At 44.2% G+C, this 17,761-nt stretch overlaps 1 protein-coding gene across 1 annotated transcript in view; it reads right to left on the reverse strand.

The window, feature by feature from the left end:
- The window catches only part of LOC311239700 (Y+L amino acid transporter 2), a 38,561-nt gene extending 21,005 nt beyond the window's left edge, over positions 1 to 17,556 (reverse strand). Inside the window, exons 1-4 of the mRNA XM_084328109.1 lie at positions 17,432 to 17,556; positions 13,985 to 14,517; positions 6,644 to 6,769; positions 5,969 to 6,113 (exon numbers count right to left, since the gene is read on the reverse strand). Coding sequence (XP_084184235.1) covers positions 5,969 to 6,113; positions 6,644 to 6,769; positions 13,985 to 14,504 — 791 coding nt within the window. The 5' untranslated portion in view covers positions 14,505 to 14,517; positions 17,432 to 17,556. The remainder of the gene's footprint in view (positions 1 to 5,968; positions 6,114 to 6,643; positions 6,770 to 13,984; positions 14,518 to 17,431) is intronic.
- Between the last annotated feature and the right edge of the window lie 205 nt (positions 17,557 to 17,761).

The raw sequence follows: 17,761 nt of genomic DNA on the forward strand, positions 1-17,761 counted from the left end.
GGATGGCCAAATGTCTCGAGTTTAATTTTTCCTGTCGGGCGAGGCGAACGGTTCTCCTGGTTCCATTGAAGCGCGTCAAATATCCCCGATCCATATGTTGTGGTGGATTATGCCGTGGACCAAATGGACATTGGATATACCAGATGGTGATCAAACAATTGGAATATTATTTTTGGAATACTCCCGATCACAGGTAAGGACGATTTGACGTCAATTTTAGCTTGATCCTGCAATGCTTTTATACTGATCGGGCTGAGAAGCGTTTTTAGTGTTCAATACAAATGCCTTTACTGACAATCAAATAATCAGAAATGACCCCCCCCCCCCCCTTTCATGATGGAACATAATACCTATGATATAGATTTGATTTAGGAATAATAGCGTGTACTGGCAAGAAACGACAACGTCTATAGTGGAATTGACGTATACTGCTATAACTCAGCATTTCGGGAATTACCCTAGACCGCTCTAAAACCATACTTACATTCACCACGGTATAACACAGGAATGTATGGATGGAAAAATTAATTCTTTTTCACATATTGAACGATAGATAGGTGATGTCAAATGGGCCATAGTATTGTATCCATAGCTATCATATAGAATATAGTTATAGCTCTACAAACAAGGTGATGCAGTCCTATCTTTTAAAGCGTGGCAGTGCTAGAGTGGGGCCCCGTCTAATTCCCGGCTGAGAATGAGTTAAAGACCCCAACCGTGGACTGTTTCAGCTGATGCCGTCTCAGGACCCGGACCAGCAGGCTCCAGAACAGGTTTTTCCCCCAGTCAGTAAGGCTCATGAACAAATAACATAACGGCTTGCTGCCTGTCTGCCCACTACTCACTCACTGTATCGAGTCCTAACACTGTGACTATTGTATCACAATTTAGTGTTATTATCGTGTTTATGCTGCCACTTGCTCACACTACAACTGTACTGTGATTATTGTACTGTGACAGTAATATTAGAACTACTTTATCATTGTTTTGGCTGCTACTTTGCACACACTACACCCATTCTGTGGTTGTTATGGTGTATAGTCTACTCTAGAGAGCTACCTTAGCATTGTTCAGTTTCCACTTTGCACACATTTAATAATAATAATAATAATAATGCAGGACCTGCTCAGAGGTCTTTAATTGGCATGTAATTATCCTCAACACACACACACACACACACACACACCGGAACACACACGCATGCATTGTCTCTGTAGGATCGCCGATGCGATTCGTGTCTGCGATTAACCCATCCCGTCGTCCTTTCCCCCCCAAGGGCAGCCGGGAGCAGACAGGCATCAACGTGAGCCGTGCCAGGGGACCAATCCAAGTGCTCTTGTCCGTCTTTGGCAAGGACGCCACAGCGTTAGCGATCTGTTGTTGTGCATGTTTTTCCATTGGGTTTATCTTATCGGGGGGGAAACCCTTGTGAGCACGGGGAGAACATGCAAACTCCACACAGAAAGGCCTGGGAGATACCCCACCTGGGTACCTGGCATCATGGAAACCTGGTCCCCAAGCCGGAATCGAACCCTGGACCTTCTTGCTGTGAAGCGACAGTGTTAACCACTACACCACCGTGCCGGATTCACGCTATTTCTATAATTTTTTTCTGTTGTCCTATTTTATTGATGTCACTGCTACAAGGCAGGGGAGCCAATACTCTGTTGTACTATGAAAGATGAATCTGAATCAGTCTTTAAAGAGATAATCCACATGTTACGGACGGTGTCCTTATGTATGTATATAGAGGGAGTAATGTATGTTATCTGTTGTATATATAGGCATGTTTTGTTTGTTGTTGTCTTGTCTCCCTCTTGTGTCTACATATCCCCACTCTCAGGTGTCTCAGGCCATGTCCTCACGTATATGGGCCAAACGCACATTTTATTCCACGATTGGGCCTCTCATCCACACGTAAAGGGTGTTTTCAGAGACATAAACAGAGACTTTCTTAAACGCATTTTAAAGTGAAGATTTTCCAAAATATCCGTTCAGTGGTTCCGTGCAGCCACTGTAAACGCATAGTCTAGATAAACGATGATGCCACAGCTCACTACGCATGCTCAGACTGTTGTTCTATCTATGGCAATAGGCACCCGTAGCCTGAGGGGCATGGAGGTAATAAGATGGACAGCGCCTGCAGTGTTGAAATGACAGACAGAAATAGCATGAATGAATGAATGAATGAATGAATGAATGAATGAATGAATGAATGAATGAATGAATGAATGAATGAAAACTTTATTTAACAGATTGCAGAATGGGTACAATACAGTACGGCTCAATACACACAATTGTTAAGGGGATGCAGACCTGAGAAAGACGTTTGTCTTGTTTACATCATTGCGGTCACAGAGGCACTTCACTTAGCAAAAGCGAAAGGCCTCTCCTCTGTCCTGATTCTCCTAGATCTATCTGCAGCCTTCGACACAGTCAACCACCAGATCCTCCTTGCGGCCCTCGCAGGAATGGGAGTGGCTGGCTCTGCGCTGACATGGCTGTCATCATACCTCAATGACCGCTCCTACCAAGTGTCATGGAGAGGGACCCTGTCGGCCACCCGCCCCCTGCGGACGGGTGTCCCCCAGGGCTCGGTTTTAGGACCCCTTCTCTTCTCCCTCTACACTAAATCACTGGGTAACATTATCACGTCTCATGGCTTCTCCTACCATTGTTATGCCGACGATACTCAACTCTTCCTCTCCTTCCCTCCCTCAGATATCCACGTCTCTGAGCGGATCTCGGCCTGTCTGTCCGACATCTCCGCCTGGATGACGACCAACCACCTCAAACTGAACCTAAGCAAAACAGAATTGCTCCACCTGCCGGCCAAATCCTCCCCCCTAACCGACCTTTCAATCACAGTCGAGAATGCAGCTGTGACTGCGTCCCCGACCGCCAAGAACCTTGGTGTTGTCCTCGACGACCAGTTGAACTTCTCTGCTCACATCGCAGCGACGACCAGAACCTGCCGATTCCTCCTGAGCAACGTCAGAAGGATCCGCCCCTTCCTGACAAAAGAAGCCACCCAACTCCTCGTCCAATCAACAGTCATCTCCCGCCTCGACTACTGCAATGCACTGCTCGCTGGCCTCCCGGCCACTGCCACTAAGCCTCTTCAACTCATTCAGAACGCAGCGGCCCGCCTGATCTCAAACCTACCGAAGTCGGCCCATGTCACCCCACTTCTTAGGGACCTGCACTGGCTCCCCATTGCTGCACGAATCCGCTTCAAGGCCCTCGACCTAGCATACCGTGCGGCAAAGGGAACCGCTCCCGCCTACCTCCGGTCAATGGTCTCTAACTACACACCCTCAAGACCCCTATGCTCTGCATCTTCTGGCCGCCTCAGACCTACTCCTATCCAAGCTCCGGGAGGGTCATCAAAGAGAAGTCGCCTATTCTCAGTCCTTGCCCCACAATGGTGGAATGAACTACCCACCCCAGTTAGGACAGCCGAATCACGTCCAATCTTTCGCCGTCGACTAAAGACGCACTTCTTCAACCATTATCTGAATAAAAAAAAAAAATTATAATTATAAAAAAAAAAAATATCTAACCTTAACTAACCGTACTGTCATGCACTTGTCCTAATAAACTAACCTACACTGTAGCACTCAACACTTTGATGAACATTGTTGCTCAGCTGATAGAGTTGTGCCCTTCCTGATGGCTTGTCGTACAGAACTTGTAAGTCGCTTTGGATAAAAGCGTCAGCTAAATGACTAAATGTAAATGTACATCAGGGTCCCCCATTTTCAATTCATATACATAGCATGTAGTTTCTTCCCCCTCGAATGTATATATTTTCTCTTATTGATCTCTGCCTCTTAAGCAGTACTGTATATATGTATATCTTGTATATCATTCATAAATGTCTAGATGTAACAGCTACTGTATACTCAAGTGCCGACAGATCCGGCCATCAGACGCTGCTTGCGTATAATAGGGATGCATCTGTTATTTAGTTATACTGGACATTTTTGTTTACATAAGTAGATTTTTCGTTTTTGTTTATTTATTAAATTAATATAAACCGTGTCTCGAACGTTTTTGAGGTTGTTAAATATACGCTTTTGATTTATTTAAGTGGCGAGTCACGTTTTTTTTCCCGTCCGCTTATTTCTCGAGAGATATCATACAATGTCAATGTTGAGACCTTGAGATCACAATATCGCGATTCCGAGACAAAATAAGGCCAGGCATTATCACAAACTGTTGCAAAGATGTTTGATGTTTTGCTAAACATGTCTAGTTTTGCGCCCGGCTTCAGTTAAAAGCCAAATTGCATTCTAAATGTAGTTAATAGACTCGCGACAGAAGAGCGTCTGCACCTGATGCTCTCTGATGTTGCGGATAGTTGAGGATGTTGGCATCACGCGTGAACAGTACAATGCAATTAATGAACGTCTTGTTGTAATTAGTATATATAGTTTGTGATAAGGACTCGCCATATTTAGTTTCAGAATCTGTTGAATACATTGACATTGTATCTGTCCGTCGCCCAGTGCGCAGAAGTAAAGCATTAAATCGTGACATATCTAGATTGGTTGTTTCCTCTGGACTGCATCTAATCCACCGCTATATCTATCTATTTATTATCTACTGTATGTATGTCAATATAGCCAATGGAAATGCTAGGAATGGTGAAGTGGGCTGGGTGAACCAATGGACAATTCCTATAATTTCTCTGTCGTCCTGACCGCTCGTACCACCATGGTATTTGGGATATCGCTTATCGCCACCTGCTGGCCCGCATGCTTGTTGGAGCAATTCATATGCGTTTATGTGTTTGTGTCTGGATGGAGTTTTTTTTTTAACACTGTGGTGTGGATGGGGATTTTATTTTAAACGGAGCCTGAGAATATCCGTTTGGCAAAAGATCCATATACGTGAGGACATGGCCTCAGTTCCAGCAACAACAGCAGCAGCAGCAGCAGCAGCTGAGGCTCGTCAGGCAATCAGGCTCCACACTCCTTCACATACCCATTTGTGTGCAGTGTTAGTTAGCTCCCTGGTTCGTTTGGTTGTGGTGTGGTAATTATACTTGGTCTGTGTCTGTGTGGGAGCGCATCTTTGTGTGTCTTTGGTATAGAGCTGGTGAAGGCTCTGGCACTTTGTGCTGTCAGTTAGTTTAGGACTTTAGTATAGTTTTGTGCTGTTTGTGTTCTGTAGAGCTGTGGCCTGTTTGGCATTAGTTTGGTATTTGTACATTTCTGTTTTGTTCCTAACTTGTGTATATTTATTCCTCGTCACCCAGCCTATGGTGATTGTTTTTCTTGTTTATTCATCTTTTGTTTTGCACACAGGGACATTGAGGACAGGAAGATACCCTGGGTCTACATTTTGCATCACGTAGGTGACCTACTGTTAAAGACACCAGCTTTAGAAGTGAGCACCACCACCTGTACTTTGGGGCGTCTGCGCCTGTAAGGGGGGGTGGGCTTTTATTTCTTTTTGATATTTCATTTGGTGCTCACTGGTAAGTCTTCCTTGCTCTCTGTGTTGCTGATTTGAATTTTGTGAAATAAATATAATTATTTTGCAAATTGTCTCCTGCGTTTTGTGTCACTGCAACCTCACCTACCCTGTCTGTGGCCTTGTGTTGTGTCTCCCCACTGGGGTACGTAACACCACATTTGTAAGAAGACTATCTATGAGTCTGTTCACTTCACCCAAAGAGCATTTGTTTTGGTTTTAGAGATATTGGAAGCAGAAAATGTTGAATATTACTTGGCAATATAATTTATAATTCTTCACATCCCCCATTGACTCCCACTGCCATAGTCTGCATGATGTAAACAAATGTTACGTCCAATATTAAAATACAGTGTCCGCGTGTGTGTAAATGGTAAATGGTGCATTTATATACAGTAGTGCTTGTGTGTGCATGTACATGTGCTGTATGAAGCCCTGCGCTTGTGCTCATGCGTGTACATGTGCATGTGCTTGTGTGTGTGTTTACCTCTCAGGATTCTGGATCTCTTCAGTGACAAAGTTGAGTGTGTCCCAGCCAGAGTAGGAGAACAGAGCAGAGTACAGGGCCAGTGCTATGGGACCCGCTTCTGTTGAAGAACCCTCAAACGGCGTCTCAAGGTTCACGGTCTCTCCTAGTGAGAGAGAAAGAGAAAATGAGGGTTTAGAGTAGTTAAGGTACTAAAACATCTACAGTATTCAATTATATGTTCCCTTCCACATATTCCTGTTTTCTTTGTGTTCATATCCCATATTCATGTGAGATTATGTGCAAATTAATCTACAGCGTTTTTTGGTGAAGTGCCCATTGAGGTGTAATACTACATACACTACCTTTGAGGTGCCTTTCATCTACCTCCAACTACAGTGGAGAAGCTACTGTATTGGTGACAAACACTATCAGACTGTGGTTGTACCGGGTGGCTCCCACGTACGAATGTGTGTAAAGGCTGAATTACACTTCTGAATTAGAAATGCACAGCTCTAGGCAAGTGGGCCAATCACAGTGCTAGGTAGGCTCCTTGGCCTACACCGGTACCGGCTATACTTTGATGTTTGAGTACAAATCTGACTTTAACTGTATGATTGTGTAGCAGAGTAGTTGCTGAAAGATGTGTTTAACAAACTCTCCATGGATAAAGGTGGGAAGGGGTGGGGGGCTTACCATAAGATATCTTTAGGAGTCCTATAATGATGATGAGGATGAGGGACATGAGCTTGGCAAAAGTAAACAGGTCCTGGACTATAGTTCCCCACTTCACATAGGCACAGTTGACGAAGATGAGCATGCCTGTACGAAACACAGGAGTGAGATGAAGATGAGAAGATAGATGTTAAAAAGGGGTATGTTACCCATTTGATGAATTGACATGATGACGTTCTCACTGGGCCCCCCGTTCTCACTGTGACCCCCGCTTCAGTCAATATTCATGAATATCAGCAGCACTCTCTCCTAATGCTAGAAGTCAGAGAGAGAGAGAGAGAGAGAGAGAGAGAGAGAGAGAGAGAGAGAGAGAGAGAGAGAGAGAGAGAGAGAGAGAGAGAGAGAGAGAGCCTTCCAATCTGCGATGTCACCTGGATGTAATATGCATAGGCTGCTCAGTAGACGATAAATGTTTTATACCTGTATCACTGCACATATTAATATTACAACTCTGTACATACTGTACATCTGATTAGCACTACACCCAGTAGTACTTATAGTATTTATATATTCATACCCAGTTTAATCACCTGTACATTGTATATTACTATTGCACGTTACTGTTATAGTTGCACTCTGATTGGATGTATAATGACAATAAATTTGAATCTAAACTAATCTAATCTAATGTGGCAATAACTTTTTCTGCTTTTTTTCTTTTTTATTACTTTTTTTGTATTGTATAAACCGGGTGGTGACAACATATAACAAATACACAGATCCATTACACTCGCAGCACATGCACACTTATGAAAAACAAGCAAAACAAACAAAAACTAAAATAAAAGGCGCATACAACACTGACAATTATCAGACTTACATGTAACCATAATAGTAACTTATAATAGTTGGCTTAACTGTGACAGCAGGCTGAGACTAGAGATACGAAGTGAAGCATCAGCATTAGAAACTTGTTACAGATTGATCACAGTTATGATGAGCACAGTTATCCTTAGCTAACTTAAAATTAAAGAATAAGTAGACCTTATCTCACTCCTCAGCTTCAATAAACTTTCCCATCTTTTGAGGTAACATTGTCAGTATTATTGTTCCTTCCAAAATATAATGGTGTGGCACTGACTTTAAATGAGGTTTATTATTCCAGCATTCTGAACAGGTCTGAACCATAATTCAAACCTCATTGGGTGTAAGAGCTCACACAAACATTTTGCAGCGGCCCCAGATTTTACATCCAGGAGACATGTTTTAGTTTCTAGCTTGAGGATAGAGTGGTGTGTGTTCATAATTGACTGAACTGTCCTGGGGCACAGGAAGTTAAAGGAACACTTCAACATTTGGGAAAATAGTACACTAATTTGCCAAACAATACAGCAATATTATTCTGTGTAATAAAAAATTTACTTGTTTTTTTAGCTAATATTGACATTTTCAAATGATGAGTATAGGAACCATTTCTCACTTGGCTGTAGTTTAACCAATGGTCAACTTCTCACAGAATGTTTAGAATCTTTCCTCCAGCAAGGCAGCAGGTAACCATGGTAACCACTCCCCGACATTCTATGCAGGGCAAAGATACACAGCACACTCAAACCTACAACAAATTAGCAGGATCTGCTTTTAATTTCCAAAGGTCATAAATCTGTAAAGACACATCACATGCCAAAAGAAACATACACGTTTGCCCCAGAATTGTCTGCTTTATTGAAATCTTCAAGGCAGTAGTTTGTTTATACTTCAGAAGTATGATATTTAACCTCTTAACAGGCAGGCAGAAAAGCGGCCATTTTTTTTTACTTGAACTTGAGGACTGCATACTTTTTTTGCAAAGCTTATCTTTATACTTTATGCTTATAGCACATGCATGAGCCTGGTCTCTTTTGAAAGATAACATTCTGAGGTTACTAATACAAAAAAGGAAAATCAGTTTTAGTGCTAATGAAATAGAGTAACAGAGGTCTGAACTTGAGTTGAACTTGAACTTGTGTACTCAAATTTTTGGAGCCTCGGGAGTCCGGGGTGGTAATCTGACATGCACGCGTAAAAAGTTGCACGCCTGACATATCGTCATGTAACTCGAGAAGCAAGGCACGGATTTGGTCGAGTCCGGTGGCATTCGAATGGCAACTAATATAGCTTTAATTCGGTCAGTTATAAGAAATGCAGCCCCGAGCCACTAGACTCTCGCAAAGCACCGTGACTTTCGTCTGTTCTGCCGGCGGGCACGCCGGGTCGTATACGACCCAGTGCACCTTAAGATTAAAGTCCCCAAAATGAATGGGAGTCAAAAAGGAACGTGACACCTGGAAGAAACTACAGGGACAGCAGTGCTGATGTTTGTTCTACTGAAGTGAAATATCCCTTTTAAGTTATCCCACCAGTATTCATTCACTACTTCCCTGTGTACCGCCGTCATATCTGGCCTGGTCTACATAAAGGTATGTGTAGCTTATGTTGAGTCGGGGTACAGAGATGGACACCCTATCCTGGACAGACCGGCTGACTCATGGCGCTTTGCTGCTCTTTAACCTACATACCAACTTGCTGTGTACTACTGCCTAGTGACATGGTCAAAATCAACGCTAAACAAAATGCCCTGGCAACTTTACAGGAAATTCAGTCTAATTATAGCTGATGCCAGTGACACATGGGGATACTTGATAGACAAACAGATAGACATATAGATGGGTGCGCACAGACAGACAAACTTATATTACAACATGGATGTAATATATGATGGTAATTTATAGATATACAAATACCAGGATTGCGTCTCTCAGTCAGAGAAGACCAACTGACCTTATCATAGAGGATACAGTGGTGAGTTATCACCAGTACTAAACCCCAGAGCTGAGTGGTAAATAGCCCCTTTCGTGACTGTGATGCAAGCCCTGCTTGAATACGCAGTCACTGGTTCCCACGTTACTAGCCATGTTAATGTGCACCTCAAGCACTGCTTAAAAGCGAGCGGTGGGTCCAAAATATATCACATAGACATTTCAAAGGTACTCACCTTTGCATTAGGGTTTCACACACACACACGCAGTGGGGTTTGAAAGCTCAGCGTTGCTAATAAACATTTTAAATCATTTTTATAAACTGGTCAACACTGCCACTGGTTCCTCCCACCTCTTGCAGAGACAAGTCGCATTTCTTTCCTCTCTCCCTAGGCCTTCAAGGCCGTTCCTACCGCCGCCTCTACTGCTCATGGAGCCCGACGCTGCTATGCCCTGCTTCGTGCCGGTGGCCGGACTATACTCAAATCAACTCTAAATGGATCTAATCAGTGGATTGCATATTTTCTTCAAGAAGCAGAATAAGGCTAACCCTCTCTGCCTATTGGGACATCATAATCGGGCTACCAACTTGAAAACGTGGTCATTTTTGGATTATCGAAGCTTTTGGACTGCAATAAGAAGATTTTGGATCTGTTTACCGCGCACAGGATCTACCAAAATGAACTGATAAGACACTTGGACACTTGGACTAATAATGCATTCAGTCATTTGGACGGAGTTGTTAAAACTCACTCCACTCAAATCAATAGAGTTATATTTCACTCTATTCAAATCAAATTTAAAGTGACGTGGCTGGGATCAATTGTGCCAGTCAGTCAGCCAAAACAAATTCCTGACCAAGGTCAAAACGGGGAGCTGCTGGAGTCGAAGGCCTCTGGGAGATAAGAGTGGCGAGCGGCTTCCCCACCCAATCCCTACCTCCCCCACCCAGGACTTGGCTTGTGCACTCCCCCCCCCCCCCCCCCCCCCCCTCCTTCCTCTGCATTGGCGCTGCACTGTCGGCTGCCTCGTGTGAGGGATCACTTCCCCCCCCCCCCCCCCCCCCTTCAGCCCTGTAACAACCCCAACCCACTACCCCCTCCTTCCGTAAATGGCGCTGCCTATGACGGCTGCCAGTCTGTTTGCGGTGGTGAATATGCATATGTTTGTCTCAAAGCTCTGTACCATTATTACTATCTAAAATGTAATAATTGTGGAATATTACTGTAATGAGCTGTATGTGTATGATCCAAGCGTCCTATGATCCTCATAGGAGCATAACAGAAAAAAGCATTCCATGTGAAGGTATTCTGTATCTTTGCATGTCAACTAATAAAGAAACTTGAAACTTGAACTTGCATTATTTCCGGCGTTGGGTGCATGATGCGCATGCGCTGTGATCACAGCGCAGGCGCACCAGGCAGCCAAATACGGAAATACAGCCATTTTGAGCAGTGTTGACCAGTTTATAAAAATTATTTAAAATGTTTATTAGCAACGCCGAGCTTTCACTACACAATGGCTGAATGGCTCAGGAGACAGGGATTGATATCAGCCAATTAAGGGGAAGGGATGATTAGGTGGCCTTGATGTCAGAGACCTGATTGGGAATTTGGCCGGGAACGTCGGGGAACCCCCTACTCTTTGCATAGGCGCCCTGGGTTATTTAACAACCGAATTCATTCAGGACCTCGGTTTAGCGTCTCATCCGAAGGACGGTACTCGCAGCTGTACGGTGTCCCTATCACTGTAACAGAGGCATTGTTACTGACTAGTCCAGAGGACAGAGTGTCCCTGCTGGACAACAATACCATTTTCCGACAAAGGTCTTGACCGGGGCTTGAACAGGTGATCTTCCGATCATGAGTCTGGAGCTCTACTCATGTAGCCACGCTGCCGGACAACATTAAGAGTTGTATTGAGTATTAATGAGTTGATTATGAGTTCCTTTTTCTTATGTGCGAAGTCTCTAGGGAGCACTCGCAGGGGAAGCACTTCACTGCCATTGTAAGTAAGTAAGTAAGTAAGTAAGTAAGTATTTATAAAGCACCTTTCATACATGTCATGTAGCTCAAAGTGCTGTACACAATTATAGGCATATATAACGATAAAAGCAATAAAGTCATAGTGATCAGTTAAGATCAAAATAAAAAATAATAATAATAGTAACGTAAAAATGAAAATAACGTAAAAACAGTCATTTGCTTACCAGTTTGGGAGAACAGGTCCGCACAAACATTTCCGCTCAGTGGCAACCGGAAGTGCACTAAACCAATGCACTTGTATGGTAGCAATGTTTAGCTCTTATAACGCTAGTGTAGTTACGTTTTTATCAGTGGTCATAGTTGGGTCCATAGTGCTTTACCAAGTCCCATGGATCCATCAGTGGCCGTGTATTGTGGTAGAAAGAAAGAAAAAGAAAAACGTATAAAGAAAACAGTCTAAAGTTTGAAAGTTTGGGAGGTCCGCAAAAACACGCCTTCAGCTCAGAAGCTGAGGCGTGTCAAAAACTTTTGAAAAAACTGGAGGCGTGTCTCCTATTGTACCCATTCCTTCATCTAAAAAGTTTGAAAGTTTGGGAGGTCCGCAAAAACACGCCTTCAGCTCAGAAGCTGAGGCGTGTCAAAAACTTTTGAAAAACTGGAGGCGTGTCTCCTATGTACCCGTTCCTTCATCTAAAAAGTTGGGTCCACAAGGCTTATCCTAGCCTCATGGATCCATCAGGTTTTTCCAAGCCATAACTATTTGTAAGCTAGACTGTATAGGTACGTTTTTAATTTTCCTTTAAAAATGTGTATAGAGCTGGCGTTTCTGATGTGTGTTGGTAGTGTGTTCCATAGTTTTGGGGCATAGTTGGCAAATGCCATACTTCCTATCCTTTTTTGGTTTCTGGGCGTGTCTAGTAAACCTGTAGTGGATGACCGTAGCGTTCTTGAGGGCAGATAACAAACTAGGGAATTTGCTATGTATTTTGGGCCTTGCTCATTAAGAGCTTTATATGTTAGGAAAAGGACCTTAAAATCAATTCTATGAGTTATTGGAAGCCAGTGCAGAGTGGCCAGGACTGGAGTGATATGTTCTCTTCTCCTTGTATGAGTTAGTAATCGAGCTGCAGAGTTTTGGATAAGCTGAAGCTTCCCAATGGTTGCTTTGGGAAGACCAGTGAACAGTGCATTACAATAGTCAAGCCGACTTGATACAAAAGCATGAATAAGTTTCTCTGCATCCTTTTTATTTACGAAAGGTCTTACTTTCGCTATGTTTCTTAGGTGGAAGAATGACGTTTTCATGGCCTTATTTATATGAGATTTAAAGGTCAGGTCTGAGTCCAAGATGACACCTACATGTATAATGCATGTCAAATGTGTATGTGACAAATAAACTTTGATACACCTAGCTATACATGCACACGTGCACAATTACTGGGGCATATACACACACACACACACACACACACACACACACACACACACACACACACACACACACACACACACACACACACACACACACACACACACACACACACACACACACGCATACATATTTCACTCTTATATGCTGTAAAAGGTATATACTGATGTGACAATAAAGAATCTGAATCTAAAAGGGATAGCTCAGATTTTTGGAACCATGGCCTTATTTCTTACTTACAATGATGATGATGATTGGTAGAGTCCTTTCTCAGCACAATACATGCCGTTCCTCATACTAGCAGTAGCTGTGGATAGTTAACCACAAACCAATGCAAAACCAATGGGGCCAAGCTCCTGTCTGTACAAGCTGATGAAGGCTCATTGAAAATAAATCTACTTTGTGCGCATTTCAGTGAGCTAATTTAATTCAGCCTCAATCAACTTGTAAACAGGAGACAGACAGGAGCTCGACCCCATTGACTTTGCATTGGCTTGAGGCTAACTAGCCAGAGCTCGTATGAGGAAGTATGAAGAACAGCTTGGATTGTGCCGAGAAAGGATTCTACCAATTCTACCAATCAACATCATCATTGGCAAAGGTAAAAAAAATAATTTAACTATCCCTTTGAGATTCAGATTTTTTATTGTCACATTAGTATATACTTTTTACAGCATTTTATTTAGACTATCCTTTTCCCCCACGTTGCTAGTCTTTCTGAACCTGTGGGACACCACACCACCACAGTAAGTGTGTCTGACTCTTACCACCTAACCTGCACAGACTACAACATATAACGTATGATGTATATCATGCCAGTTAGGGTACCTTGTGTATACTGCACCTGTGTATATTGTTTACTTTACTCATAGTATATATTCAGATTCTAATTCTTTATTGCCCATATTTATTGTAACATATAATATAACTGATAGGACATACAGACCCTCATCTGCACCTTTGATTACACTGTTTACTTTATCATATTCTTATATTCTAATTTGATTGCCTATATTTATGTCTTTCTACTATTACCCTGCCCATACCTGTACCCTCCCTCCCTCCTCCCCCATGCTGCTATGACGCCCACATTTCCCCAAGGAGATCAATAAAGGAATATTTTATCTTATTCAAACAAAGGAACATTCCTTACACAGACAGGCAGCGGCGAGGAGGCGGACAGCATCGTACGGAGGCTGACAGGTGGGGTAGAAGGCCTCCACCAGGTAGTTGGCAAAGGTCAGCGAGATGACGGCCTGGCTGGCCGGCTCGATGAGCAAGATGGACGTCCAGAGCCGGATAAAGGCCAGGAACCCTCCGAACGACTCCAGGATGTAGGCATAGCTGGCCCCGGACTTGCCGATGGTCGTCCCCAGTTCGGCGTAGCACAGGGCCCCGAACACGGAGAAGACGCCGCCGAGGGCCCAGATGACCAGCGACAGCCCGTACGAGCCGCAGTGCATCAGGACGCCCTTCGGCGAGACGAAGATCCCCGAGCCAATCATGTTTCCCACGATGAGGCAGACCCCGTTAAGGAGGGAGATCTCCCTCTTCATCCGCATCTTCTCTTCTTTAACTCCATTCGGCGCCTTCAGGTCCTCGTCAGACGGGGCCCGTGAACCGGGACATATAGTCTTAGACAGGACTGTCAGCGTCTGTCTCACTTCCCCCATATCGCCAACGGTGCTGTTGTTGAGGACAGAATTAGGAAGAGTTAAAGAGGCAGTTCACCCAATGATTTTAAATCCTTCCCGGGTCATGATTTCTGGAAAGAGACATTGGTTTTGAGTTTCTAATGTATTTCTTGTGCTTTGAGTGCCACAAACCGAGTGCCATTAAACTCCATTGTATTGGAAGTGATGGCAGACATCTCCAAAACTAGGCAAAGCACACCAAAATGATCTGGATGGATAGAAAGTGAATAGAAAGACAGAAGGTGAAAGTTAAAGCCACAATCTAGCTGCGGAGCGGGGTCGGGGTGTTGGTCCTGGGGGTCCTGGGGTGGGAGTGGGGGAGGAAATGTCTTTTGTAGTGTCTGTAATAGTATCAGTAGATTTTTTATGTTTTTATGTTCTGTATTTATTATTTTTATTATTGCTAATGTCATTATTGTTGTTATTATTATTGTTGTGGTATTGTGAGGTCTTGTTATTATTATTATTATATTATTATTATTATTATTATTACTGTATTGTGTTTGTTTTGTGTAAAATTTTGTATTAAATAAAAAGACAGAAGGTGCTATTTTTGCCAACTCCAAAAAATCTTGATGACATCACAAAAGTCTTGATACATTGATTTCCAGTTAGGGAGACAGACTTGTTTATTCACAGTATTCTCACGGTGTGTTTTGCCATAAAATATGGCACAATGCCACATCTCCTTGGCCACAGTCATATCATCTGCTATTTAATTACTATACTATATTAATCTGTTGTTTGCTAGTGTAGACACCTGAATATGTCTAACAATAATTCAATGTGTCTAACCTAATTCCTTTTACTCTACTGTGCCCACTGACCCCTCTTGATCCTCCATATTCTAACATTGACAGTTAATAGTGGAGCATGCACTGGAGTGCCGCCAGGGGGAGCTGGTGAGACGTTGGGCAAGGGAGGAGACCAGGTGAAGAAGGATGGACTGGAGGTGCGGTGCAGACAGCGGAGCACCCTCTTCGTCGTTTTCCAGAGAAGGAGGAGGTCGCGTGGAGCAGGAGCTCCGGACATCAAGCATGCGGGATATAATCCCAGTTACAAAGCGGGTTATTAATGGAATACGAAGAAGAATGAACGAAGAAGCAGACGAGCTACTGCCGAAGAGTGTGTTAGATATTGCACACGTTGCGTTTTAGCTAAAGTATAGGCGTCATGACAGGGGGTCTTCCCGATCCGCAGATTAGCTTCAGTTAGGCCTAGGGCACAGTTTAGTCCGCGTGTCGCTTCACCTCTCCAGCCGAGCAGTGGACTACTCAACGGACGTCGCGGCACGGCACGCACCTCCAGCAGTCACCTGCCTAACGTCCACCCAGCCCTGCCTCCTGGTACCATGGGACTTCTCGACGGCCATCTCACCACACGGACGGTTGGTGGTGGGAGCGGGCCAAGCTTTGGTTAAGTACTCTCCAGCCTGTTACCGTGAGCGCTCCGAGTGCTGGAACTTTATCGGTAGACTTTCTCTTTGTGCGGCGCGTGCCCTTTTAGAGGCGAAGAGAATCAGTACTTTGAACTGGCCTGTGTACCATTGCTTATGGGCGCCTGACGTTTGTTGTTTTGGGGGACTGCCGGCTTAGATAGGACTTTTGTTTTCAATGTGGGCCCACTGTCTTTTGGTTAAATGTGTTGTGTGATAGCCCAGCATTTCAACCCTTAAAGGGACGGGTTCCATTACTGTGTATTGACCGGTGTGGAAAGAGATTTAATCATTGTGTTGGGTAACAGGGGAGCTAACAGCAGCAGCTAAAGAGGCTAACAGGGGAGCTAACAGCAGCAGCTAAAGAGGCTAACAGGGGAGCTAACGGCAGCAGCTAAAGAGGCTAACAGGGGAGCTAACAGGGGAGCTAACAGGGGAGCTAAAGAGGCTAACAGGGGAGCTAACAGCAGCAGCTAAAGAGGCTAACAGGGGAGCTAACAGCAGCAGCTAAAGAGGCTAACAGGGGAGCTAACAGGGGAGCGGGAAGCGCTTTATTCATTGGGTTGCGTAAGCGGGAAGAGCTTTAATCATTGTGCCTTGTGTACGCGGGAAGAGCTTTGGTCATTGTGCCTCGTGTATGCGGGAAGAGCTTTGGTCATTGTGCCTGGTGTTAAGAACTATATAATTTCTTCAGTAAAGAACACTGAATGGGAGCACTGTGTGTGTCTGTTACTGTGTCTGGTGTATTAACCCCTTTCTGCCCGGGTAATGTGTTGTATTGTTTAACCCTTTCCCCACCCCCTGCATATGCATCATTGGGACAGGTCTCTACTCATCAGCAAGGAAAGGTACTGCTTTGGGGAGAAAGTATATCATCTATCACTACTGCCACCGGGTGTGGGAGGGTGCGGGTAGTATTAGGAGAAGTGTGGGTGTGTGGGGAATTACTGCGAGTCGCCCTGGAGGGCAAGAAGGACCAGCGCACCACCCCTAGGTTAGTAAATCCTAGGCCCCATCCACTCCCTCTGCTAAAGCTCCACTCTAATACTACTGCACTACAGTCGGGGATTCAGCCAGACTCAGATCTGCTGCATTCCCACTACCTGGTGACAGGGTACATCTACTCTCATAAAGCAAGGATAATCCACCCTGCTACACTAGCAAAATATCAAAACGAGCTAAAACAACCAAATACTATTAACCTAACTGTCCCAAATAACAGGAATAACACAATTCCTTTAAGTTCTTATTGAACAGCCTGGGACTGAAGACCAGAACCCAAACCTCATGTCATGCTCTCTGTAACAACAACACATACAGCCTGAGTCACGGTACAGTATATCCCTCTGTGGGCAGCCAGGATCACAGTCACATATCCTCTCTAGTGAAAAATCGAAACAATTGGACAAAACAGATTAATAAAATAAATAAATAATAAAGACGTGAAGAAAGCTAAAGAAACTGAGCTTACCATCAATTTTCAACAAGGTGCTCAAGAAACAGAGACAAGGACCAACTCTCAGGGTGAGGAATCTTCCCAGGACCGGTGCTGCTCCTCTGGGGTATTTTGAGCCTAGTCGGTGAGGAGAACTGAAGGGGGCTCACAGCTGAGCGGCAGCAATGGTCGATGTTGCAATCACTGTGGCCTCCCGCGCGACGATAACGGGTGTTTTTCCAGTTCCAGACTGGAGCGCTCTCGTGTTCCCATCCTACTATTTTGAGAGGAAGGCAGGCTGGGCTCCTGCCTCGGGGGAGCCCTCATAACGCGTGACGCGCACATGTCCAGGCCGGAGCCACTACA

Source organism: Notolepis coatsorum (genome assembly GCF_963971535.1).
Source record: "Notolepis coatsorum genome assembly, chromosome: 13".
NCBI lineage: Eukaryota > Metazoa > Chordata > Actinopteri > Aulopiformes > Paralepididae > Notolepis > Notolepis coatsorum.